This window comes from Trachemys scripta, chromosome 9 (genome assembly GCF_013100865.1).
Source record: "Trachemys scripta elegans isolate TJP31775 chromosome 9, CAS_Tse_1.0, whole genome shotgun sequence".
NCBI lineage: Eukaryota > Metazoa > Chordata > Testudines > Emydidae > Trachemys > Trachemys scripta.
The window spans coordinates 28,811,613-28,838,694 of record NC_048306.1 but is presented as its reverse complement, the minus strand read 5'-3'; the positions used below and the strand labels follow the sequence as shown (position 1 = coordinate 28,838,694).

The 27,082-nt window shown below is 39.8% G+C and overlaps 1 protein-coding gene and 1 long non-coding RNA gene across 3 annotated transcripts in view; one reads left to right on the top strand and one right to left on the bottom strand.

Annotated features, from left to right (window-relative positions):
- The window catches only part of LOC117882910 (connector enhancer of kinase suppressor of ras 2-like), a 376,187-nt gene that overhangs the window by 193,737 nt on the left and 155,368 nt on the right, over positions 1-27,082 (bottom strand). Inside the window, exon 9 of the mRNA XM_034781795.1 lies at positions 9,192-9,338. Within this exon, the coding sequence (XP_034637686.1) occupies positions 9,192-9,338 (147 nt within the window). The remainder of the gene's footprint in view (positions 1-9,191; positions 9,339-27,082) is intronic.
- Positions 12,109-26,410, top strand: LOC117882557. 2 transcript variants are annotated; one of them, XR_004647040.1, is made up of 3 exons: positions 12,109-12,484; positions 19,829-20,004; positions 20,755-26,410. It is a non-coding gene; the product is annotated as an uncharacterized LOC117882557 (long non-coding RNA). The 2 variants fall into 2 exon arrangements; XR_004647041.1 differs by lacking the exon at positions 19,829-20,004.

Sequence of the window (27,082 nt, the reverse complement as noted above, 5' to 3'; positions counted from 1 at the left end):
TTTTGAGATGGAAAGTTCTTTGCAAGTTTTTTTAAAGAGCGTTTCTGCACAGAGAATATAATTTTTTTGTTTCTCTTGGGAATATGTTCAGAGTCTACTGGTACATTTCAATTAAATAATCAAACAATTATTCCAGCACTTCATGAATATTTACTTTTTTTTCCTTTGATTACTTTATTTACTTGCTGCATTTCACTGCATTCTCAGTGCCAACTAATCTAAGGACCAAATTCATATTTACTCATAAAAAGGCATATACTTAAAATTGCGGAGATTTATAAATGCATAGGACTTGCAAATATTATCATTATACCTGCTGTTTTTCAGTCATGTACTACATCAATGAATATTTACCAGCTTCAAAGGAATGATTCAGCAATATTCATAAGGTGTTCTAATCCTTACTCACGGGTGTTCTTTCTGTATAGTTATTTGTTACTTTTACTAATATGGGGCCTGGTCCAGTAAACCCTACTCATGTGAGTAGTCCCATTGAATTGAATGGGTCTACTTGGGTAAGAGCTACACATAGAAGTAAAGGTTTAAAGAGTCAGACCCAGTTATGAAACCACTGATCAAAAATTAGGAAAAAGGCTTTCCAGTAGAGGAAAAATTAAGGCGTAAAGCTGCTTTCTATTGTAAGTCTCACTAGTTACAAATGTTCAATAGGATGGAAGTTAAAACAGTGGATCCCTTTCCACTCTCTTGTGTAGCAAGTATAAAAAAAACCCTGTTGGCTGCTAGGGCTTTAAGCACTGCTGAGGTGCCATGTAGCTATGTGGCTTTCAACAAACACAAACTTTTATTCTACATTTATATTTTTATGTTAATAAAATAAATGATAGAAACTGAGCCAGCCCCTCAACTTGTGTAAATCAGTGTTCTAATATCAACTGAGTTATGCTAATTCACACCAGCTGATGATCTGGTCACTGTCTTCAATAACTTCTATCACCAATATTGAAACTCTGTGAATTAACAGTAAACATAACTAGCTTAACAGTGCTTCAGCTTTAAACAAAAATGAGACCAATATATGAACCCAAAGAGAGCAAACTCATCTCTTCCCTACCTTGGCACATATTTGTGACAGCGTACCCCGTAAGGCTTTATGGGGGGGTATTTATAAAAGTATGTATGATATAACTGGAATATGTTTTGTGCTGCCTGTGCCATGTAACATATCTCCATAAAGGTTATGGTCTACTATATCTATTCATCCTATTTGTACATATATATCATTTTCTACTTGAGGTTAAGAATATGGGCTGTATGCTTGCTTGGTTTCTAAGTAAGCTTTGTGAGGCATTTGGTCAGCTTCTTTAGGAAGGAATTCACCAGCTTAAGTACCTGATCAGGAAACAATGGGGGAACAATGCATCTTGGAATGCTCCAATCCACATAAGAAGTCTTCCTGGAGACATGCAAGATACCATGCAGGGACATGTGACTTGCCCAGGTGACTCCAGAACTCAATCTTGGAGCTGGACTTTGCATAGGAGGGAGGAGAGGGGTCTCCACCCACAAGAGAAAGTCTATTTAAACCCATGGGAGACCCCTCCAGGTTGTCTTCAGCTGGCTAAGGAAGGAGCCTCTCCACCCCCCCAGGATACTTGAAGGGAACTGGAACAAAGGACAGTAACTATAGGGAGTGTGAGTGATTGCTGGACCCAGGCTAAAAGGAGATTAGTCTGTAAAAGGGAGCATTCTGGAACTGGTGAGGAACTTATCTGTATTTAGTTTGATTAGACATAGATTTGCGCATTTTATTTTATTTTACTTGGTGACTTACTTTGTTCTGTCTGTTACTACTTGTAACCACTTAAATCCTACTTTCTGTATTTAATAAAATCACTTTCGTTTTATTAATTAACTCAGAGTATGTATTAATACCTGGGGGAGCAAACAACTGTGCATATCTCTCTATCGGTGTTATAGAGGGTGAACAATTTATGGGTTTGCCCTGCATAAGCTTTATGCAGGGTAAACCAGATTTATTTGGGTTTAGACCCCATTGGGAGTTGGGCATCTGAGTACTAAAGACAAGCACACTTCTGTGAGCTGTTTTCAGGTAAACTTGCAGCTTTGGGGCAAGTGATTCAGACCCTGGGTCTGTGTTGGAGTGGAAGGGAGTGTCTGGCTCAGCAAGACAGGGTGCTGGAGTCCTGAGCTGGCAGGGAAAACAGGAGCTGGGGTAGTCTTGGTACATCCGGTGGCAGCTCCCAAGGGGGTTTCTGTGATCCCATATTCACCCACCCACATACACACAATGAAATCTGTAGTTGAGACCACTTCTTATTTTTGTTATGTGCAGTAATTAAAATTTATTTTCATTATGCTAGCATTTTCCTTTAAGCAACCACTTTCAATTAGTTGCAAGATTTCCATAAAAATATTTTCACCTAAGATATGTTTAACAATATATATCCATTATCCCTCATCAATTTTCTACAGTTGGCATCACAGTACAGGTTGTCTCATGATGAAGACAGAATAAATTTTCTATTGTAAAATAATTTATAGTACCACACTAAGTACTACTGGGGCACTATCAGGGCCGGTGCAACGCATTAGGTGACCTAGGCGGTCATCTAGGGTGCTAACATTTGGGGGGGCAGCGACCGCGGCGGCTGGATCTTCGGCCGCCCCGGTCATCAGCGGTATTTCGAGGCTGGAACCTTCCGCCGCCTCTGTCAGGGGCGGTATTTCGGGGGCGGGACCTTCCGCCACCTAGGGCGGCAAAAAAGGTGGTGGTGCTCCTGGGCACTACCAGTGTCCTGACAAGTTGTATTAAACCTCACTACGGCAGCCACTGAATGAAACTACCTCCTGTCTTATACCTCCACAGATTAAGAAAGAATTTCTCCAACTGCATCATCATAAAACAGGGACAGTTTGAAGGAGAGGAAATTCATGAGGGCATCTGGAGAGAAAAAACCCAAGCATCAATGCTTAATGTAGTAGTATCTTCTTTGGATCAAATTTCCACTACAAAATGTTACTGTGGCTGAATTCAGAACAGTCATGTCAAGTGACACAATGCTGAACAGGGTTCATCCTAGTCCACACTGACTTCTAAATGGTATTCAGCATTGTGCTTGTTAATGCAATTGCTAGCAAGAGTTCTCAGGCATAGTAACATGTAGAACAGGCCTTTCTTCTTTGCTTTTTCCTTCTTTGCCTACTTACCTTGGTAGAGAGAATTTTGGGCAAATATACAGACTATATGATTGCAAAGTAAAGCTATCAGGATACGGTATCTGAACAGTGAATTGAAAAATCCTCTAATACAAAGAGGAAGTAATCTCAGAGAGCTGCACAAGAACCATCAACTTGTCATTTGCCCGTCCACATTGCTCCCAGGCCTGTTCTTACAACACTGCAGAAATTATCCATTACACAAGGCACCCTGTATCCAAATGCATATGATTAAGGATATTCAGCCAATTAAGCCATACGACTGAGAATATCCCTAAGTGCTTACCATATTACATAGAATAGGAGCTAACTATTTGTAACAGAGAAGTTTCATTATGTAACTATCCCTTTTGCTGCAAGTTTTACTAGTCAGACAATGGCCTGCAATATGGAGTTCTATATTTCAATCACAACTGACAGCAAGATCTGTGTGCTGGGCCTACTGCCTGCAATAGGAAGGATGTTTCCACTTAGAAATAACCCTCTACATTTAAAAAAAATATTAAATATTGTTTTAAAGCTGAGTGAAGTTATCAGTGTTTATTTTTAGTAAAAAATATTTCTTTATCAGGAAAAAAGTATTTGTCTTATTTTGCCTGATAAACACAGAGCTGAAGCACCTGAAATTTGGGTCAAATAGGGAAACAGCATGTGAATGCAAAGAAAAATTCTTCATTAGTTTGTGAAATTTTAGATCTTCCTGAAATAAATTGAGACTCAAGAGGCACATCTTGATAACTTTGGTTTCCTCTTAGACATATGAGAGAGATGCGGCTTTTTAAAATGTTATGCTAATTGAGAAACTAACATTTTTGCTTTTAAAAATACATATTCCTTCATATACAGGGAAAACCCCTAATGATGATAAATAATAAGAATGCTTATTGTTTATACAGCACTTAATACATTTTAAGTGCACAGACTTAGGGCTCGATTAAGCCTTGAAGGCAGAATGGGAGCAATTTGCATTCCCTTGTACCTGTATGTAGGTAATGGTGTCTGAGGGAAGATGGCAAGCAGCAGCAGCAGCATTATAGGAGCAGTCCTGACAGAAGCTGCCCAAGAGAAAAGCTGGACCCTGGCCCTCCCTGCTTTGCAGACTACACTGTTGAGCGTCACTGGGTTGCAGGTGAACTTTCCACCATCAATGCCTTTTGGGGACAATTCAGGCCTAAAGTCACTGTTTCACGTTTTATAGTCAAGAAACGTAAGATCTCAAAACTGTATTTTACATGTTGTTTAACTACAAACATCAGGTAAAAATTTAGGGGTTTTCATCTTTTTTTGACAAATGTAACAGTGCTATGGAAGAGTAAGCAGGACTCAGTTATGCTTTGTGCAACATCAACAAAATTGTCAACTAAGGAAACAAAGGGGAACTGGACGGTTTTCACAGTGGAGAGGGAGGACCCCACTATTTACCTAACGATCTATACTGGGACCCGTGCTGTTCAACATATTCGTAAATGATCTGGAAAAAGGGGCAAACAGTGAGGTGGCAACATTTGCATACGATACAAAATTGCTCAAGATAGTTAAGTCCAAAGCAGACTGCAAGAGTTACAAAGGGATCTCACCAAATTGGGTGATTGGGCAACAAAATGGCAGATGAAATTCAATGTTAATAAATGCAAAGTAATTCACATTGGAAAACATAATCCCAACCATACATACAAAACAATTGGGTCTAAATTAGCTGTTAACACTCAAGAAAGAGATCCGGGAATCATTGTGGATAGTTCTCTGAAAATATCTGCTCAGTGTGCAGCAGCATTCAAAAAAGCTAACAGAATGTTAGGAACCATTAGGAAAAGGACAGATAATAAGATAGTGGCATTATGATTTTTTTCTATATAAATCCATGGTACGTCCACACCTTGAATAATGCATGCAGTTCTGGTCTCCCCATCTCAATTATTATTTGTATTTAAGCACTGGCTAGATGCCTTACCTGAGATTGGAGCCTTTATACTAGGTTCTATACAAACAGCGAGAGACAGTCCATGCCTCTGTGTTGCTATCTGCCCTCACTTTTGTCACTGTTTTGTTAAGAATGACCCCGTGAATTCCTTGGGCAAGAACACTGCCATTGTTTACAGCTGTGATGCACTATGTGCACATGACATTATGTAAATAGACGATAGTTATATGATTCCATTATAGTTATGATAAAGTAACTATGATGATGCAAAATAAACATTTTGGATTTTAGATACTAGGATAAGTATGCATTGTTGACAATTTTAAGAAAATCATCTTTTGATTTTTTTCATTAAATAAAGCAGATGTAGTCATTGGCAGGGAAAAAATACTGATCTCCACAATGAGTTTTTGACAATTCCCCTTAAGTATATCCATTCTTTAAATAATGAGCTCTCATATCGCTCTTTATACCTGCAAAGTATTTTCCAATGTTTAATTACTCTCCATAACATCCCACTACAGCGCCTCTGAGTGTCAGAGCTATTAGTATGCCCCAAACAGAAATGGAACATAGAGAGGTCACGTGAGTCAGCCACAGCAACAGAAAGAGTTAGTGTCAAGACTCAGGATTAGAGCCTAGGGTTTCCTGGCTCCAAAAGTCAGTGGTCAGTTTATAAGAGCATACCTCTTGCTCAGAGGATTCTTCACTGCATTAAATGTGTAGTGTCTACCATGTCCACTACCCATAAAACAATAGCGAACTGGAAAATGAACAAGGGTTGGCGAGATAGAATCCAGCCCTTTAACTCATGCATGTTCGTTAATTCAGATCCTGGGTTTGTATAGAAAAATAACCACCTTTGTCCTGTATGTGGGTGTATGTGGCTACTGGATCTATATGATCATGAACCATTTCCCAATCCTCTTCATGACAGCCTATGTAGAACTGGTCGCAGATAGTACAGAATCTCCCCGTGTGCCCATTATGCAGAATTGCAAAGGTTCTGCTGTACTGGGAACCTACTGCAGTCCTATAACAAGGACAGCTAAAACAGCTGTGGGAATAAGCTATGGGAAATTAGCATGATAAAGTTTCTCTACACAAAACAAACATTTATTAAAAGCTCAACCAATTAAAACAGAACTTGTATGTGAGGGCTGTGTTAAGGGTCTCAAGAACCCAAAATAAACACATTTCATATATGTAAATAACCAACAGTGTGAAAATACGAAAACAGTATGTTAGGCATTCAGATATGATAGTGATGGGGGACTCATTAGACAGAGATAGCTACTGCATTGATTGATGAACTTACAAGTACACGACTTTTAAAGTATATTTTATAAATGTTCAACTTTTCACACCTAGTCTACTTGCAGTAAAAGTTTTAAATTCAAGACCTCTGGTTTCGCTGACTTCTTTCATTGATTATTACATTAAGGTGACTGAAAAATGCTCACAAATTTTTACATCATTTATTTATTGCAGATGTACAGAAATAAACAAGACAACAAGGTTCAATTCCACCCATCAAATCTAATAATTAAGGCCCAGCTTCCGATCCCAATGTATTCACCTGCAATTTTGTTAGTGATTTCAATGGGAGCATGACTGTGTGTTGAGAACATAAAATATAAAACTTTTAAATTAATGGAAGTTTAGGTAAAAAAAGGTTTTAACATTTCTAATATTTTACATGTTCTGACTTTAAACATAAATAATTCACATGACATATGTGCCAATACACATAAGTGTATATGATTTTATTGATTCAATTATATAGGGCCACAGCCCACCAACCTTACCCACTTGCAGCCAGTAAAGACTGATAGCCAGTAAGCTGTTCAGTTAATGCCAAACTTTCAAATATTATCTCATTCACATACAGCCTGATCCAGCTCCCACTGTGACCAAAAATGGGGTAAATAGACATATGTTAAATCAAATATTTCTGGGGGAGATTATTTGAGCTGGTGAGAATGAACATGTAGGTTAAATATCAATGTCACCCATCTCAAGCATTCAAATATCTGAGTAAGGCTCCCCAAAATCTTTAGATATGCTTGAAATCGTAAGTTTTTAAAAAAACAATACATTTGATTCATGTCTGCAAGCTTTTCTCTGCAACCATGAGGGCTACAAACTTCCTTTTTTAAAATGTAAGAAGAGATTTCAGGCTTTAAGAAAAACATCAGTTATTGTGAGATTCCCAAGAAAATCTTGAGAGTTGGTAACACTGCAATATTTGTCTTTCTGTGGTGCACTGTGAAAGGAGTAGTACCTGGGCCAAGTGTAGGTAAATCCATGATATGGTTTCATAATGTTTCATGATGGAAATGCAGATTTCTATATATCACTGCAGTAGCTTAAAAGGATTCCCAAACGGATTCCTTTTGTGAGATTGACAAAAGGGCTCTGTGATTATTGGTGTATTTCTTGGGTTTAGTAAAGAGCAATTGTGTTTTAGAATCCCGTGTGAAGTAAGTCTGTGTGTGATATGTGTTACACCTACTACCACATGCCTCCTGAAAAGGTAAACTATGGGCCCAGAACATCCATACAGATGGAGTTCTGGGAGAAGGTGAGTTTCAGCTACAAGGAAGTCTGACGAGTCAGCACTGATCCCAGGGACTAGGCAGTGGGCCACGTAGTCACAGCTCCCATAAAGGGGTACTCTGCACCTCAAGAGTGTGTCTGGAAGCCCCAAAGCCAGGGCAGTGCCTGGACTTTGTACAGGCTCCAGAGGCTTAAAACACCCAGGGATTCAGTGGCTGGATCCCCTCACAGCAGTTTGTGTCCTGCAGCGGGAGTGTTCATCCGGATCTGTCACAGGATTATATAAACAAATCATCTCTTTAATGCCTTGAGGTTTGTTTGCATTCCTGTTAACATGACCATGAGTCTCCATTAAACAGTTTCTTGGCAGAGAGATTATCTCTACAGTAGAATCTCACTGCATAATATTTATTTTCCATGAATCTTGGGAGGGAAGCAAGGTATGCTTTAAAAAACATAGTTCATGAGAGATTCAATACTAAAGACATAGTGTACAGGGCCAGATTTTCAGCCAGTGTACCGTATATTTTGTTTTCAAAATCCACTTCTGCACTTAAAGCCTGCATTTGTGCACAAAAGTAGTCATTTATGTTCAGATTGGGAAGTTACCCTGGTGGCACAATTACATATGCATAAACAATTACATATTACATAATTTACATATGCATAAAATATTTGCATGTGCATAAATCAAATGCCTGGAAAATCTATCACAAGTTAGGTCTGGCATTTTTTTTGCTGTAAAAGATAGATTTCGTGATACCAATTTTTGATTGTGTCTATCTAGGCACTTATACAGTCTTCATCACTGTGCATCTGAGTGCCAAAAAGAAGAAAGATGCTTGGAGAAAAAAAAAAAAAAAAAAAGAGCTAAGACATCTTGTTTGACAAAAATCTGCTCTTAGAGGGTACTCATGAAGAACAGTGACATTATATTGGAAAAAATGTGAAAATAGCAATGTACAATTTTACTGAGTTCCTTCATTGTAATATTTCCTCCTTATTGGAGAAGCATAATTCTGTTGGCCAAAAATGTGGAAAATAAATAGACCATGTCAGAAATCCAAAGTATTGGAATCCCCTTGAAAAGATTACAAAAGACTTGCTGGGATATGATGGAAATGTAGAATGATTGGAAGGGCTGTATTGCTTTTGCTGGAGACATAAGCAACTGAATTGGAGTTGGGTCAGAATGGTTAGATATATTGAATATATTATTGTTTGCAGCTGTTCTCTGTCTCTTTGGACTCCTTTGGTCCCCACTCATACAAAGATATGGAGGAAAAACAATTAGCCTGATAGTACCAGAGTGCTGATCTTTGGGCCATGAGCGTGTCCCAGCACCATTTCACTAATTTTCTGTCTGTCACAGGCTTACAGTACCAGTCATTATGAACTGTACTACAGTTACAACTGTAGCTTCTCTTTGGAAGGAATAACCACTCTACCACCTTGCTCTTTAACAAAAGATAGTGTTTACCATAACACAGTACAGTTTCAACAACCTTCTTACCTGAAGTGCTAGAGGCTTCCACCTCACATTCTTCAGAAGTGCAGGAGCAGAAACCAGGGTGTTTTGAGGACGTTTCTTCAAGGTTAAGATCACTCCATTTGGGTCTTCCCGCAATGCATTTACAAGGTTCTTTAACTGCCAGCCAACCTGAGGAGACAGCCCATAATGGAACTTTGAAAGATTTCCACTTAATTTACTTAAACGTGAAGGAAGTCTTGTGTTAAACTGAAATGGTCTATTAAAATGGAACTGCATTACAGTCCATTCCTTGCAAATAGGAGCATCATTTATAAATTATATTTGATTTCTCTTGGACAGAAATGATGCTGCTGATGCTGGTGTTTTTTTTCTGTTGCTAATTTTTTTTAATGGAGATGAAATGCTTATTTTATTCCTAAAGGTATAGAGTAACCAGAGGATTTTGAAAATACTAATGTAATGCTATAATTTTTCTTGTCTTCTAAACAAAATTGATAATTTTTAATTATCCTTGCCACTGAATTATCATTGCATTTCTCTGTAGGAAGAGAAATAATAGTCGTGGAATAATTACAAACTGCATCCTCAATGTTATAACTGCAGCTGTTTAATTTTTTGGGTTGGGGGCATAGGAGAGAGAATATCATTGGACAACAATAATGTGACTTCTTTGAGGGATTAATTAAAGATAAAATATCATTTGTTTGAATTACCAATAGTTCCACTGAGAGGAACTGAAGTTCCCAAATTATTATAAATGATAATTACAACACAAAGAACAGTATCACTAAATCTGAAGGGATTTCATTTGTGTCTCTTGTTGAAAACTGCTTAGAGATATTTTTCAGGATTCTTGGTTATTTTGCATACTTTTTTTTCTGCTTTTCCATTTGAACCTTTAAGTTTAAAAAACAAGCTATGAATTTTCAATTTGTATTTATGAATATACCTCTTATCATCCTATAAAGCTAAATGCTAAAAGGGATTTAAAAATTATATATAATATAAACAATGGTCTCAATGTGCAAAAAAAAAGTGTATTATAGAATTTTTGAAATATTTATGTACTATTTACATAATTTTTAGTGGATTTTATGCAGTAAAAGAAGCATGAATTTGCACACACAAGTAAAGAACATTTTTTTTGGTATTATCAGTATATCAATATCCACTGTTTGCCAGCAGGGACCTCTGCATGAAGTATCATAAAGGAGTGAAAGTAGGAGATTGGATGAAGCCAAATATAGGGCTGTAGTTTCAGGTCCACATATACAGTATAAGCTATTGTTTTTCCTCCAATACAAAATATAACTAATATCTGATGTACTGAGCACCTTTGCCTGCATGGCATTAATTTATATGATTGTCATTTATGTTTAAGGTTGCTACTGTACTGTAAATATCCCTTGAATATGATCAATTTCTATTTCCTAGTAGTTCTTAATGAATGCAAACAGACTAGATCAGGAAAGAACACTGCCTAGAGGCTATCACACACAACTTTGAATCAGGTTCTATTCCCAGCTCTGACACCAACCTGGTTGTGTAAAGCTAATCAAAAGTCAGTTAACCTCTCTGGGCCTTAGTTTTCCATCTGTAAAATAGTCATAACAATACTTACTTACTCAGAGAGGTATTATGGAACATAATGCATGTATGTTTGAGATGCTTGGGTAAGAGGTACTATAGCACTCCACATTTACCATAGTTCGTGTTATGCTATCATTTCTGTTAGATAGTGTAAGCGTTTTATAAGAAAATGAGATTCTGAGCTTATTTTCTTCCCAGGGAAGGCTAAAAATCTCCAAATTCCATTGAGATTGTTAATCTTGTTGTCTTCGCTGTCAGTGTTATCATTCCCATGATAGCCACATGTTGTGTTCCTCATCAAAAACCAGTTCTGTAGAAACAATCTCCTTAAAAATCCTAGGAGGACTCTTCAGGGGAAGAGCTGGAGGGGAATGTATCTGAACAACACAGCAGAAAAGAGCAGGGACCTTCTAAAGAACAAAGACCTAGACACTCAGACCATGGGATATTTAAGGCCCAAGAAAATACATAGGTTACAGAAAAGACTCTTGTTGTACTGTTTGTACAGTGTCCTTGAAATAAAAAGATCTTCAAGAATTCTCTCAAGTTTCCTTAGCTAGCTTGAGTATTTACTCGCCATTATTTACTCTGAAGGAAAACCTTTGGTATAGTCATCTATTCGACACTCAAAATTACCTTTTTTGCGCAACATTGTTCTCTAAACCTTGCCTCTCCTTATTTTACAAGGCAAGCAAAGCACATTCTAGCATGGATCATCACATCACCTCATACACCTGGAAGCATGCAAATTTCAGCAAAGGGGGGGAGGACTAAAAATAGGATTCTTTTGCCATGTTGACAGTGTCAACAGTGCTGAGTCTTTTAGCTGAGTCTTTTAAAATTACAATGCAGGCCGTTGTTTGTTTTAATGATAATAAATTGGAGAATTTTCCATTTCTCTATTCTATGACTCACCTGCTAAATGTTCATTTAGCTTCAAAGGACCTTGCTGTTTGCCTCTTAGTTCTTTATTCCTGATGCACAAATGAAGCTCTAAGCATTAAGGCAGTTCAGCATGACTACCTGCTCTCCTATCTCGCTAGAAAAAGCAGTAATTCTTTTTCCTTTTAACAATCTTTTAGTATTGTTGAATTTCTACATGCACATATGCACACACAAAATAAAGAACATCCAAATTGTGCCGAATGATTGTGGATTTCAGTTCATCAGTGTGTTGGCTTGCTGGTTTGCTTTCAGTTTGTAAAGTCTGATAGGGAGCAGTGTATTGTGCAAGAAGCAGACATTTTGATCACAGCTGAACCTTGATTAGGGGCAGGATATCTATAATCAGCAGGGCTATAAAAGCAGGCAGCTGACCAGTTAGCAGCACAGGAGCCAGCAACCAGAGTTGAAAACAGGAGAGTTTGAGGAAAGATGGGTGTGGTGGTGTTTTTTTTCTTCTTGACAGGAGTTTAGGAGGAAAAGCTATGCCAGCTACAGAGGTAGTGATCTGAAGAATGGAAGAAACAATGAAAAAGACTGGATGTGGAAGCCCCGGGGTGTACATTATTTTGGAGAGGATACCTGAAAGGTGCTTCATTTGTATGAAGTACTGCCTGATAGAGCTGATGGAATAGAAGAGAAGAGATTTGAATATGCAGCTAGAAACTATGATTGAGTTTCACAGGGGATTTGAGCGGATGATGAAGGGAAGGAGAGAGGAGGCTGAAGGGAAACCTCAAACTTGCAGATGCATGTGCTGTTCAGGAAAGACAGAAATAAAGGTAAAGGTTGTGGAGTACCATTGTATATTAATGACTGTAAAGAAATTAGACAAATTATCAAAGGCAAGATATATTCGTTCTATGTCCCAGTACAGGTACCTTCAAGGGCAACTGGTTTAAAATGTAGTATCTGAAACAGAGATAAGAGAAAGTACAGAACAAGAAGTTAAGGAACTGGTAAAACTGGGGTTGGGTTGGATCTTAAGGTGACATATAACGGTCTTTCTAACTTGAAAGAAACCAAGAAGGTTGGTGGCGATTGCAGGGGTGGCTCTATGTTTTTTGCCGCCCCAAGCACGGCAGTCAGGCAGCTTTCAGCGCCGGTCCACTGGTCACGCGGATTCAGCAGCGTTTCTGCGGGTGATCTACCCACCGTCGAAACCGCGGGACTGGCGGACCTCCCGCAGGAATGCTGCGGAAGGCTGCCTGACTGCCGCCCTCATGGCAACCGGCACACCGCACCCCACGGCTTGCTGTCCCAGGCACGCACTTGCTGCGCTAGTGCCTGGAGCTGCCCCTGGGCGATTGAATGTCTAACATAGTGAAAGCCAGTGAAAATGAGATAGGATCAGAGTCTAAAATAGGGAAAGAACAAGTCAAAAATTACTTAGACAAGTTAGATGTCTTCAAATCACCAGGGTCTGATTAAATGCATCCTAGAATACTCAAAGAGCTGACTGAGGAGATATCTGAGCCATTAGCAATTATCTTTGAAAAGTCATGGAAGACGGGCAATATTCCAGAAGACTGGAAAAGGGCAAATATAGTGCCCATCTATAAAAAGGGAAATAAGGACAACCCGGGGAATTACAGACCAGTCAGCTTAACTTCTGTACCCAGAAAGATAATGGAGCAAATAATTAAGCAATCGGTTTGCAAACACCTAGAAGATAATAAGGTGATAAATAACAGTCAGAATGGATTTGTCAAGAACAAATCATGTCAAACCAACCTGATAGCTTTCTTTGACAGGGTAACAAGCCTTGGGGTGGGAGAGGAGGGAGGAGCGGTAAATGTGGTATATCTTGACTTTAGTAAGGCTTTTGATACTGTCTCGCATGACCTTCTCATAAACAAATTAGGGAAATACAACCTAGATGGAGCTAATATAAGGTGGGTGCATAACTGGTTGGAAAATCATTCCCAGAGAGTATTTTATCAGTGGTTCACAATCATGCTGGAAAGGCATAATAAGTGGGGTCCCGCAGGGATTGGTTCTGGGTCCAGTTCTGTTCAATATCTTCATCAATTATTTAGATAATGGCATAGAGAGTACACTTATAAAGTTTGCAGATGATACCAAGCTGGGAGGGGTTGCAAGTGCTTTGGAGGATAGGATTAAAATTCAAAATGATCTGGAGAAATGGTTCGAAGTAAACAGGATGAAGGACAAATGCAAAGTACTCCACTTAGGAAGGAACAATCAATTGCACACATACAAAATGGGAAATGACTGCTTAGGAAGGAGTACTGCGGAAAGGGATGTGGGGGTCATAGTGGATCACAAGCTAAATATGAATCAACAGTATAACGCTGTTGCAAAAAACCCAAACATTCTGGGATGTATTAGCAGGAGTATTGTAAGCAAGACTCGAGAAGTAATTTTTCTGCTCTACTCCATGCTGATTAGGCCTCAACTGGAGTATTGTGTCCAGTTCTGGGCGCCACATTCCAGGAAAGTTGTGGATAAATTGGAGAAAGTCCAGAGAAGAGCAACAAAAATGATTAAAGGTCTAGAAAACATGACCTATGAGGGAAGATTGAAAAAATGGGTTTGTTTAGTCTGGAGAAGAGAAGACTGAGAGGGGACATGAGAACAGTTTTCAAGTATGTAAAAGGTTGTTACAAGGAGGAGGGAGAAAAATTGTTCTTCTTAATCTCTGAGGATAAGACAAGAAGCAATGGGCTTAAATTGCAGCAAGGGCAGTTTAGGTTGGACATTAGGAAAAACTTCCTAACTGTCAGAATGGTTAAGCACTGGAATAAATTGCTCAGGGAGGTTGTGGAATCTCCATCACTGGGGATTTTTAAGAGTAGGTTGGACAAACACCTGTCAGGGATGGTCTAGATAATACTTAGTCCTGCCTTGAGTGCAGGGGACTGAACTAGATGACCTCTCATGGTCCCTTCCAGTTCTATGATTCTATTAAATATAAGTCATTTTGAGGGCATATCTTTGAAGCACACCTGCATAAGGTGAACATGGTGAGATAAGAATTGCTTCCCAGAGAAGAGGGGTATATATGTCTCTTTTTCATACCGCATCATTTAGCCTGATTATTTGGCCTCTAATCAAAAGTGAATCAAAACTGAACAAAAGTGTAATTGAGCAACTGGCTACACAGTTACACTAGGGCTGTGTTAGTGTTAATTACATCAAATCTCATGCTACTCAAACTGAGTATTGTGTTGGACATCTGAGTCTGTGACTGTCAGTCTATGCTCAAAAAAATTCTGCAACCTGGGTGGAGGTGGCTTGCACACCAAGGAAACTTCCTATAGTGCTCTCCCCTCTCCTTCTCTAATAGCCACTTCCTTTCTGTCCCCAAAAAGCCATGTGGTCTCCTCTTCTTACCGTGTTGGCTATTTTCAGGGAATAGGGCCAGGGTCTTGTTGGAGTGACTTTGAGCTTCTGATAGCAAGGGTGGCTACAGAGGATCATTGCGAGAGGAGCAAGTTTGTTGCTGGGTGTTTCTCTTTGTGGTTTGAGGTCAAACTTGAACCTTCCAAGTGACCCTTTAGCTGCTTGGTTCACTTTCAACCCCTGCAGACTAAACTACTGGGCTCAGTTTACAGAACTATTTGTAGACAGAGCTCTCAAGTAAATTACATTTTAAAAATAATTATAAAGATAAGGACATTTTTAACATTTTTTAAAACCAGATAATGTACTTGATCTCTATGTAAACTAACTGTAATTCCATATGAACTGTTATATCTCTGTGGATTGCCTAGAAATTGATGAAGGCTAGTTTTATTATCACCTGGTTATGTCATGAAAAACAAATTACTTTTGATTTTCATAAATGGGTATACCTTTAGAATTCAGAAACCTCTGATTTCATGAGCTCCTTAGAGAAGAATGATAAATAATTAACTTGTTAATGATAAATTATTCGCAGGAGACAAACCCATTAAAACACTGAGAATATATGTTATTGAGGACAATGTGCAATCATTATCAGTAGACAATGATAAAAGGCTCTTAGCAATGTGGACATTTTATTATAAATTGAACTACTAAAAATATCATTGGAAATCTAGCTAAGAACTGGGCCTTAGGAAAGGTTTTGTCATTTCTTAAAGTCTTCAGCCTTAAAAAACCCTGTGTAGCTTCTATGGTGTAGTGCCATTTTAAAAGATATGCATCCCTACACAAGGCATGCTACTCCTCTGGATTTTCTAAGGTGTATGTTCAGTTAATTAGATTTAATAATACAGACTAAAGGTAATTCACACAATAATGAAAGCTAACATTAAAATGATTCTAATGGAACAGAAAAGACCAGTGAGGATGTTTAATAATGTCTGTCTGCATAAATGAGAATAGAGCAATTAGAACCACCACTGCACTCGTATCCCCAAATATAGCAGAACATTATTGTATCTGTTTTACACAGCATAACTGAGCCTTTGTTAAGCTCTCAGCTAGACATATCTATATATTATGACACTGTGCACCAACTTTCTATTTGTATGTTCTTCCCATTCCTAAAAAGGAATCTGAGTAGGGAAAGACTAGGAAACAAAAGCTGAGGTATTTTATTCACAATCCCCCACGGTATCAAGAACCAGGCACAATCCCCGATCGGTCTGGTGTTTCTGCTGAGATGTTTAACAGTGAAATTATTTAAAATGTTAACATTTCAATTTTCCTATTAGGCTTCAGAATTAACAATTATAGCCAACACTCCAACCTCAATCACCAAAGCACTGGTTGGGGATCTGCTCTATTATGGCATCTTTTTGTATGGCAGAAATTATCACTTCACAAATGGGAGAAAAGGATGCCAAAATCAGGGTGCATTGGTCGGGGCCCCAGTACCAGGGTAGTCTCATACAAGCAGCAGTGCTGCTTTCACAGGCAATTCAGGGATCATGCAAGGTATACTGAGGAGACAGCAGTGAGAAGTGCCACCAACCATATTAACACCATGATTTTAAGTAATGTGAGCCTTGCTGTATAAAAGTATTTAAACCATCTTGTACTTTTAACTAGAACATTTTCTACATGTTTAAAAGTAAAAACATGGAAAATCCTACAAAAATATGGAAAAACTATCCCATAAATGGTAACAGCCAGGCAAACCTTTTAATGGATCACATTTAAACTGTTCAGAATGAAATTCTATAGGCTCATACAATTCAGTGTGAATAATAATGGAATAAAGAGACTTAAAAGGCCAAATTATTTAGTGATTTGACTGCTATAGTAACATAAGATGGTGTGTGTGTGTGACACCTGGGATGAAAGTACTTCAGAAAGCTGGTGTAAGTGGCAAAGGAAAGTAATTCTCAAAATAGCAGCTCTAAAAATACTGCTCCCCCAAACACTAAAATTTGTGAATATGAAGATACCGTGATCAAAACAGTCAGAATGTTGTGCCACTTCTGTGCACCTAAAATCCCCCATTTTCACTGAAGAAAGTGGGAGAGATTTGTAAGGAACCTATTTGTTCGGAAACACTTACTTGAAGAACTAAATAGAATTGTCACAATTAATTTTCATGAATCTGTGCTCAACTGGTTCTTCTTCTACCTCTCCAATCTTTTCTTGAATGTCTCCCCTTCCTCTTCTCTCTCTCTTTATGTGGGTGCCCATGGTCCCCTCTTCTATACTGTATCTCTGGAGGCATGGGATTGGTTAAGGTCCCCCAATTACTATCTCTACTCTGACTCATCCTGTATCTTTCCCCAGTGTCTTATCACTGCCCTCTCACATTTTTGCTTCTCTTTCAGTTGTCTCTTGTTGGATATCCAACCACTAACTCAAACTGACTATGATAAAACACAAGTACTAATCTACTCCCACACTTCCTCCCATTTGTACCACCACCAACAATGTTACTATCATTAGTTTTTTCCTTGGCGTATGGACCTATAAATGTATAATCTATGAATCTACCAATGACAATTAAATCAATAATTATTATTATTACATAGACAATAAAATCAGATCTCAAAGTCACTTACTGCACTTATGAGCTTCCTACTTCCCAACATGCTAAAGGCGTTACTAGCTGTTTCAGGTACTTTTCTGGGTCAGAGTTCCCCTTCAGCTCAAAATTCTTTAGGGAAGAAAAGGATTATGAGTAATTCTGTTTGACTTAGTTTCTTCTATAAAGAACAAATGGCATGAAGGCTCCACCTACCAAGAAGCAAGGAAGCAAAAGATTTGAGAGTCGGAACATTTCATATAAGAAGACCTGTTCAGATCCCTCCCATAGATATTTCCAAAGCAGAAATAAGGATAGACATAACCGAGAAAGAAAAGAATAAACAGCACTCCACTCCTTCCTCAGATGGGGAAAATGGTGAGGAACAGAAAAGGAGAAGAGGAGACCACAACAAACAGAATTACCTGCAAGAAATTTCCCTTTGTTATCTGTCTCATTTCCCTTTCTAGGAGTAAGCACTAAAGACAAAGGTAGCAAGCAGTACTTTAATATGCCACTTTCAACATCTTTCTACCAACTTGGGTGTCCTGTGCAAACAGAAGATTCATTTGAGACCGAGATGAACATGTGCAGAGATGACCAGGTTACAGCCTTGTACAACTCAGAGACAGACACCACAGTCTGTCCACCAGTGGCATTCTCTAAAAAGCAGTTGGCCTGCTCACAGGCTATACAAATACATTCTTTAATCCATCTAGCAATGGTAGTCTTCGAAGCTAGAGTCCCCTTGAGGCAACCTTCAAAACAGACAGAGGAGAAAGTTACACACTTTGCAGTAACTGAAGTTCTTCAAGATGTGTGTCCCTGTGGGTGCTCCACTCTAGGTGATGGTGCGTCCTGGCGCTGTTGATCGGAGATTTTTGGTAGCAGTGCCTGGTTGGGATGCATGCACTCAGTTGGTATCTCCCATCTCGTTGGAATTTTCCTGAGTGCATGCATCCTGCACCCTCCTCAGTTCCTTCTCTACTGTGGAGAATTATACTAGTTCTCCAAAGTAGAGGGGAGGAAGGCGGGGAGTGGAGCACCCACAGGGACACACATTTTGAAGAACTTCAGTTTCTGCAAAGTGAGTAACTGTCTCTTCTTCTTCGAGTGCTGTCCCTATGGGTGCTTCACTCTAGGTGAATGTCTAGCAGTACCAAGGATGGTTTGTGGGACTTTGGAGATGCGGCAGTGAGTACTGTAGATAGTAGTATGGCCTACTATGGCCTACTATGGTGTCTGCTGTGGTGTCTTGTGTGAGAGCATAGCATTTGGCAAACATGTGTTCAGATGACCATGTAGCCACTTTGCAGATGTCAGGAATGGGTACATTATGTAAGAATGCAACGGATGTCGACATAGCTCGATTGGAATGAGTTCTAATGCCTTCGGGTGGTTAAATATTTTGTGTGCGGTAACAGGATCTGATGCAGTCAGAGATCCACTTGGACAGACGTTGTTTAGAGATAGCCGCACCTTTCGATCTTTCGGTAATGGAGACAACAAGTCGTGGGGACTTACGAAATGGCTTAGTCCAGTCTAAATAAAAGGCGATTACTCGCCTGACGTCGAGAGTATGCAGGGTTGCCTCGTGTGGAGTCTTGTGAGATTTGGGATAGAAAGTAGATAAGTATATAGGTTGGTTGAGGTGGAAGGTAGATACCACCTTAGGGAGAAATTTAGGATGTGGTCTCAGAGTGACTTTGTCTTTGGAGAAGATTGTGTAGGGAGGATGGGCCATCAGGGCGCTTATTTCACCTACTCTGCTTGCCGATGTTATTGCAACTAAGAAAGCTACCTTCATGGACATATGGAGAAGAGAGTAGGTAGCCAAGGGCTCGAATGGAGGTTTCATGAGAGCGTGAAGAATGAGGTTAAGATTCCATGTAGCCGCCATTAGGTAAATTTCAGGGTAGAGATTTTGCAGGCCCGTGAGAAATCGTTTTATGGTGGGGTGGGTAAAGAGTGAATAACCTTCTAATAGGTCATGGAAGGTGGTAAGCGCCTCCAGGTGCACTTTGATGGAGCTGAGCAAAAGTCCGTCCTGTTTTAGTTTCAGTAGGTTGTCTAGAATGTTAGGGTGGGTCACCATATTGGACGCTAAGTGATTATGTGAGCACCAGAGAGTGAAACGCTTCCACTTCTGCAGGTAGGTTTTACGAGTGGAGTCTTTTCTACCATGCAGGAGGACGTATCGGACTTGCTCGGAACCGGCTAGTTCATGGGTTTGAATCCATGAAGGAATGAGGCTGTGAGGTGGAGCTTTTGGAGCTGGGGGTGAAGAACCCATCCATTGTCCTGGGAAAGGTGATCTCGCCTGTTGGGGAAAGCCTGTGGATGATGGGAGGACATACAGAGTAGGTAGGGATACCACATCTGTCTCGGCCAAGCCAGGGTAATAAGGATGATCCAGGCCTTATCATCTACGATCTTCCGAAGAACCCTGTGTAGCAGAGGGATTGGTGGGAAGGTGTACAGGAGAGAGTTGTTCCATGGGATGAGGAATGCGTCTCCTAGGGATGCAGTCCCGAGTCCCGCTCTGGAGCAAAACAGGGGACATTTTCGATTCTGGGTTGTGGCAAAGAGGTCTATTGACGGGGTGCTGGTAGAATTTGATGTTGTATGCACCAATTCCATAGTCGGATGGTTTCCATGCAAAGGGAATATGATTGGGCTCCCCCTTGTCTGATGATGTAGTACATACATGCTATGTTGTCTGTTAAGACCCGAATAGCCTCCGCTCCAGGGAGGGTGAAGCAATGCTCCCAACTGGTTCGAATCTGGCCGGGGAGCGTGTGGGAGCAGGTTTAACTTTCCCTGTCTCTGAAAGCGGCTGTAGGGATTTTTCCATCAGAAGCATTTTAAGCCGCAGGTCCCTGTCGCGCCGAGACGTAAACTTGAGGCTTGTGCAATGGAGGCACTTCACGGGGACGTGGGTGTCCCCGAGGCACTTCACACAATGTGAGTGCCCATCTGACTGTGGCATGGAGTCCTGACAGGAAACACACCTTTTTTTTAAACTAACTAACTATGTAACTATACTAAAGGAAGGGAAATGACCGGGATGTAACTAATAACTATTTCTATGTTCTTTGTTACTGTTTCCAATAGAGATCAGGAAAGAAAAGGCAGCACTGCCCTAAGTCCCATCTTCAGCCGAGGACGGTTGAGAAGGAACTGAGGAGGGTGCGGGACGCATGCACTCAGGAAGATTCCAACGAGACGGGAGATACCAACTGAGTGTGTGCATCCCGACCAGGCACTGCTACTGAAAATCTCCGACCAACGGCTCTGGGATGCACCATCCCCTAGAGTGGAGCACCCACAGGGACAGCACTTGAAGAAGAAGGGTACTTGCTGATAACAATATAACTGCAGTATGCAGTAATAACTCTGCATGTGAATCTCCCGAGTCAGTAGTGCTGGGTCCTCAGCACCATACTCAATTAACCAGATCAGGGATACTCACGATGATTATACTGGAGCACCAAACCACCATGGTGCTGAATCCTTGGCACTGGACAAGGTTGATTTAGATGTATTTATGACCTTATTACCAGTTATTTTGATCATCAAACTCCATCATTTGCAGTTCAGAGTCAACAGGACCAGAATTCATCAGACAGAGGAGACCAGGAACCTGGACTCTGTTTAAGCAAGACATAGAGCCATTTTGAAGAGCCAATCTCAAAAGTTAATGCTGGACGTACATCACCAGACTTATTCAACTGGACCTTATCGGCCAACATGTCAGTAAAGGTGTATTAGGTGGTCTGCCCATTTCTACAAGTCAATCTCCAAAGACAATGCTGGATTTACACATTTATGACTGGGCTTAAGGAGCGTTCTGGTCAGTAGGAGTGTGGCAACCATTCTGTTCCATGCAGATCCTCATGATGCCCATGCTGAACAGGCTCTTTTTCTCCTTTCTGAAATTAAGGAAAGGCGAGTAACTGACCAAAAAAAACCCCAAACCAAACCACCTGTTGAGAAACGTGTCAAGGACACTGCATACAATGTGAGCTTTCTGCACGATATCTATTAAGAAGGAACTGAAGGGCAACTATGGCCAGAGTGGTTTTATGACCTTAGAATCTTCTATGACGGAGGAGGGGAAGGGGTTGGTGAATGGTCCGAACTGACACCGCTTGTCAACTGATTCCAGGCACCAATCCCAAAAATGGGACCATGCAGTGGCAACACTTTCAAAGAACAACTGGTTAACTTTCCTGAAGTCTTGGGAACAAGACAAGTAAAATATCTGAAATCTTTTAACAGCTAAAAGAATGTAAACACTTGTCCTGAGGAAAAAAGGTAGCTAAAACAATTAAGATGTAACTCAGCGTCCACTGTGGGAATAAGCTCCAAAGGAAGCCAGAGTTCACAGTTTATTGGACAAAAACTGGAAGGAAGAGAAATAACCAAAGAACTTAATTCTCCAGTCCTCCTTTCTGAAATAACTATAAACAAAGTCACTTTCAGAGTCAGGAATATGAAACCTGGCTTATAGAATCAATAGGAGGTTCTGTGCTAAGGAGCATTTTGGAGTGATAGGATTAAGTAAAGGTCTCTGTGAGAGAAGGAAATGGAAAAGCTATTTGAAATAAGCTAAAATCTATGTCAGTAATAGGGCCCTCAAAGGCCAAAATAGCAGAATCTTATACCCAGAGTACTCTGATTTAAAGCCCCCTCAAATCCTGCTAATATAAAAATCCAAAATATTCTTTATAGAAGAGGAACAGTGCATGATGTTTTGATCAGAAGCACAACCATAGAAAGACCCATCATGTTAGTGGAAGGTTTCCTATTCAAGAAGACAATCTGCAACCTCCACGGCAGTCTTTTCTTGGAACCAGCACTACTCAATTTCCATATTAATCTCAAGTGACTGGATTAGGCCTGGAACGACGAACTCCAAGATAAAAGGTTGGATGTCTTGAGAAGTGGCCAGCATGGAGGTTAATTAAATAGGAGAATAAAGGGCCATGTGCCTCTAAGAAGCTAAAATAATCATCACTGTCTTGCCTGCTATTTCAGTGACATTTTGAGTGGAGAGAGATCAGGGAAGGCAAGATGTCGCTTCATGCTCCAGTCCCAGAATTTTGGGTTTGGTATTTCTCTAGCAGAAACAAGAAAGTTTGGCATTTGTCAGACTGAGTTGAAATTAAATTTTAACTATATTTAACTGAAAAACCTGAATACTGGGGCTCCTCTCCCAGGCAACTAACTGCTGATGACTGAGCTAGTCTGCAAGAGAGTTGTCTTTCTTCCACTGTTATTTGGAGGGAAAGCAAATGAGACTACATCCAGGAGAAGAGACTCTAAAAGGGAAACCCAATTCCAAGAGTTGTAAGTTTGCATAAAAGCAGGTACAGAGTTTGCCTGAGCACCTAAGAGATTGTTGGAAGCCCAGATAGAGTGAGAATAGAGTGAGCAGAATTGATGCTAGTGGCAAGGACTGTACCAGTCCGGAGAAGAAAGGAACTACTGTAGTGCTAGAAGTGCTACTATGCAGGGGAGGGTGAGGTGAGGAGAAGAGAATTCCCAAAATGCTGAGCTTACCAGCAATCTGGGATGATGGGTATGGCTGACAGGCAAGGAACATAACTAAGCTGCATCTGCAAATACCAACAGTTTGGCAGGAGAGACAGAGAGGGGGAGCTTATTGGGAAATGCCTGCTGTCTCCAGGTTGGACAAATAGTGGCAATAATGCTGAGGGAAGAGGGCCCAGTGAAACCCACTTCCTATACATATGAAGTCAGATTTCTAGGATGGCCAGTATCAGGTCCATGAGATGTGGAGATAGCTGGATCCAGAGGTCTCTCCTGAGATGCAGGAGCAGCTTTGCTGTCAGCAAGGGGTTCAATGGCAGAGCTTAAAGCTCTGTCATCCGCATCCTCTCTGCAAGAAATTCCCCTGAACCACTGGGGAGGGGATAACCAAAGCCTTGATCTTCTCCAATATGTTCCTCTTCTTCTTCTCCTCCCTGTGGGGCCTAGTAAGGAGCGGAGAAAAGGGTTTAGAAGAAATAGAGGAGGAAGGAACAGTGCAGAAGGATTCCTTGCTTATTTGATGGTAAAGAAGATAAAATGATCTGGGAGCGATCTGACTGGTGTTCTAACTCAAAAATCTTTCCCTCCTTGCTTCCTAGCATGTGGAACTGTAATACCATCTGTCCTTTACTCAGCATTGCCAAATCTAAGAGATCAAAATTCATGAGTTATGCCCTGAAAAATCATGAGATTTTAAAAAATAATACATTTTGATCTTGTTATTTGCCTTCTGGATTTTGAGCTGTAAGGTTCATGTTTTCAAGCATTTCTCCACAACCACGAGGGCTAGAAACTCACTTTAATTTTAAACTGAAATTCTCATATAATATTATTATTACCTAGCTCTTACAAAGTAATCAAATATAATCAAAATAGTCCAAGAGTTGGAGCTTTAAAGAAAAACACCAAATATAGCAACATAGTGATAAAACACGATTTCCTGCCTCTTCTAAGGATGGTGTTAAAGAGATGTACAGTCATCTATGCACACCCCCTTCCATGGCTTCTCAACTTACTGGCACAGTTTTATTCAGCAGAGTAAAATTCACCAACTGTCTTAAGCAGTTTAATAATCTAATATGATCCCATGTTGCCCCTCACACCAGTTCCCTTCCCCCCCGACCCCTCAAATCCCCTTTGACTTTATCTTTCCTTTTCCTACCTTTCTTCCATTGATACCCAATACCCAAAGTGAAGCTAAAGTAGATTTAGCTACTATGAAACAGCTCTGAAATGTTGCAGTTTGGTGCTACATTTATCGTTTTATCTTTACTTTTAAGTTGAACACTCATTAGGACTCAAATTGACAGTTCATTAAACATACTTCATATTAATGCAATAAACTCCATATCAACAAATGTTAAGACTGTGACAATTACTTCATTAAGTCAGGGTTCTTCCTACACTGAACTGTAATTTTAAGTATGCAATTAGGTGCACAATGAATATTAAGAAAGAGTGTTAACCAGCTGATCTTGCATTTGCACAGGATCTTTCATCTGAAAGAATCCCAAAGCCTTCACAAACAGCAGCAAGGATCTCTATCAATCATGAAAACTATCTCAGGTGAAAACAGCAGTTGTTTATAAATACACAAAAGTTTAGAACAAAAAGCAAAGAACATCTTTCCAACTGAAACTACAGGAAAATGAATTTAGGTACAGAGAATCTAATTAATTAAGTAGGAATTAGGCTAGGACACAAGGTAAACACATCTAGGATATGTCCACACAGCACTAGACACTACGGCTGTACCATGTCTGCTGACTTTGGCTCATGGGATTTGGGCTGTGGGGCTGTTTCATTGCTGTGTAGACTTCCAGGCTCAGGCTGGGCCCAGTCTCTAGGACTCTGAGGTGGGAAGGTCTCAGATCTTGGGCTGCAGCCCAAGCCCAGAAGTCTACACAGCAGCCCAAGACTCGCAAGCCTGAGTAAGTGGGCATGGGCCAGTTTGTGGGTTTCTCTTTGCTGTATAGACATATCATGCAATCTTCATTGACCACAACAGTCAGAACCTTGCTATTGCATCTTACCCATCAGCACAGTGGTCTAACCTCTGTCTTAATTAAGATACTGATTAAGAGGCAAGAGTGTCACCTACTGAATGATCATCACCTCTCCCAGTAGTACCTGCTTACTGAATGACAGCACAAGGTTATATAGTGTCAGACTATTCACTAATTTACATAATATGGGCTTGTCTATATAGGCAGTGCACAATAAGATGGGTGCAAATCTATAGTGTACTATCTATAGTGTACTAGCCTGCCATACATTTACTGGCCATGTGGACACAGCTACCACTCACTAAAAGTTCCACAGTCCACTTTGATCTACTACCATTTTAAAGCAGAGTGCATTATGGAACTTTTAGTGAGCGGTAGCTGGGTCCACACATGCGGCCAGGTAGTGTGCTGTAGATTTACACTTCAGTTACAGTGCACTACTGTTCATACAGTCAAGACCGAAGGGGAAAAAAAAAAAGAAGAGTTCAGCACTTTGCAAAAATGGGTGGAACTACAAATCTAAGAATTCAAATGAAATATTCAAGGCATATTTGCAATTCAATTTCCATTCAAGCTGGGACTTTAAAAGACTCAGAGACTGACAGTATAAACACACCTTTTTTTTAAAATAGACTTTAAAAAAAATTATTTGCCAATGCCTCTCAAAGGCTCTTTAAGAAAACTGGACAGATATGTAGAATACAATAAACCAAACCAAACGAGTTTGCAAAGCTTATTTATCTTCCATCTTAAAATCCAGTTTGTGGCCAAAATATCAGTACTTTCAAATGGAAAATAAATAAGCATCACCAACTTATTTGGTCTGCATTTTGGTGCACAGTGAACCATACTCCAGGAATCTGAACTTTATGCCACTGTAACCCATGATTAAAAGAATGTGACTTAAAATATTATTGTAAATTATAGCAGAAATGTCTGTAATCACCATTTAATTGCTAAAATACTTTGAAAAGTTGTATTTAGAAGAAGGACCCTTACAAAGAAAAAAAAAAATAACCCCAAAGGGAAACTGTACTTTGTATGTTGGTTCTAGGTAAACATATGATAAAGAGGCCATATTTATCTATGTAAAATAGATTTAGCAAGTTAAATACAGAAGCTGCCTGTAATGGAAAAAGTCTCATGATTTACAGCATTTTAAGCAACAGGCATATTCAACACAACATCAACTCATAAAAAAAAAAAAACAGCAAGGACTCTATGTTGTCCTTTTGATGCAAAGCTGCAATACAAATATGCCATGATTTACCTCAGTTTTCACAGCCATTGAGTGAATCCATTAGAAAATTTTCTCAAGTTCAAAATGGTTCAGGATGACTGAGAGAAATATGTAGACCTAAATGTACTCCCTGGCCCACTGATCATAATTAAAAAGGGAATTTGACTCTTTCCACAGAATAAAACTTAGACACTCTTGGCTCACAGAGTGTCAGCAAGATAATGCAGGAGGCAGACAGAGATGGGTTCAAGTGAATAAGAGGAAGGTGGAGTGGGGCAGAATACAGAGAGAAAAAGGGAGGGAACATATGTGGACATGTGGATGACAAGAAATTATGCAGAGCATATAAGGAGAAAGTGAGTGGGGCAGAGAGTGGGGATGGGGGGGAGGAAAGAGACTAGGAAGGAAAGGAGAAAGGATAACGGTAAAGGGAAAGGATAGAATGATATCACTTAATCCCAGGCATAAGAAAGGGCAGATGGAATCCCCGCTCCAAACAGCCAATGGGAAAGATTCACATTTTCATGCATGCTTAAAGGTTGAATTTGAGCCAGAAATGATCATTTTTGAAGAAGGGCTGGAGACTCAAAAATTAGAAGGCAGAAAACGCTATAATTTATTATTTTTAATTATGATTTTT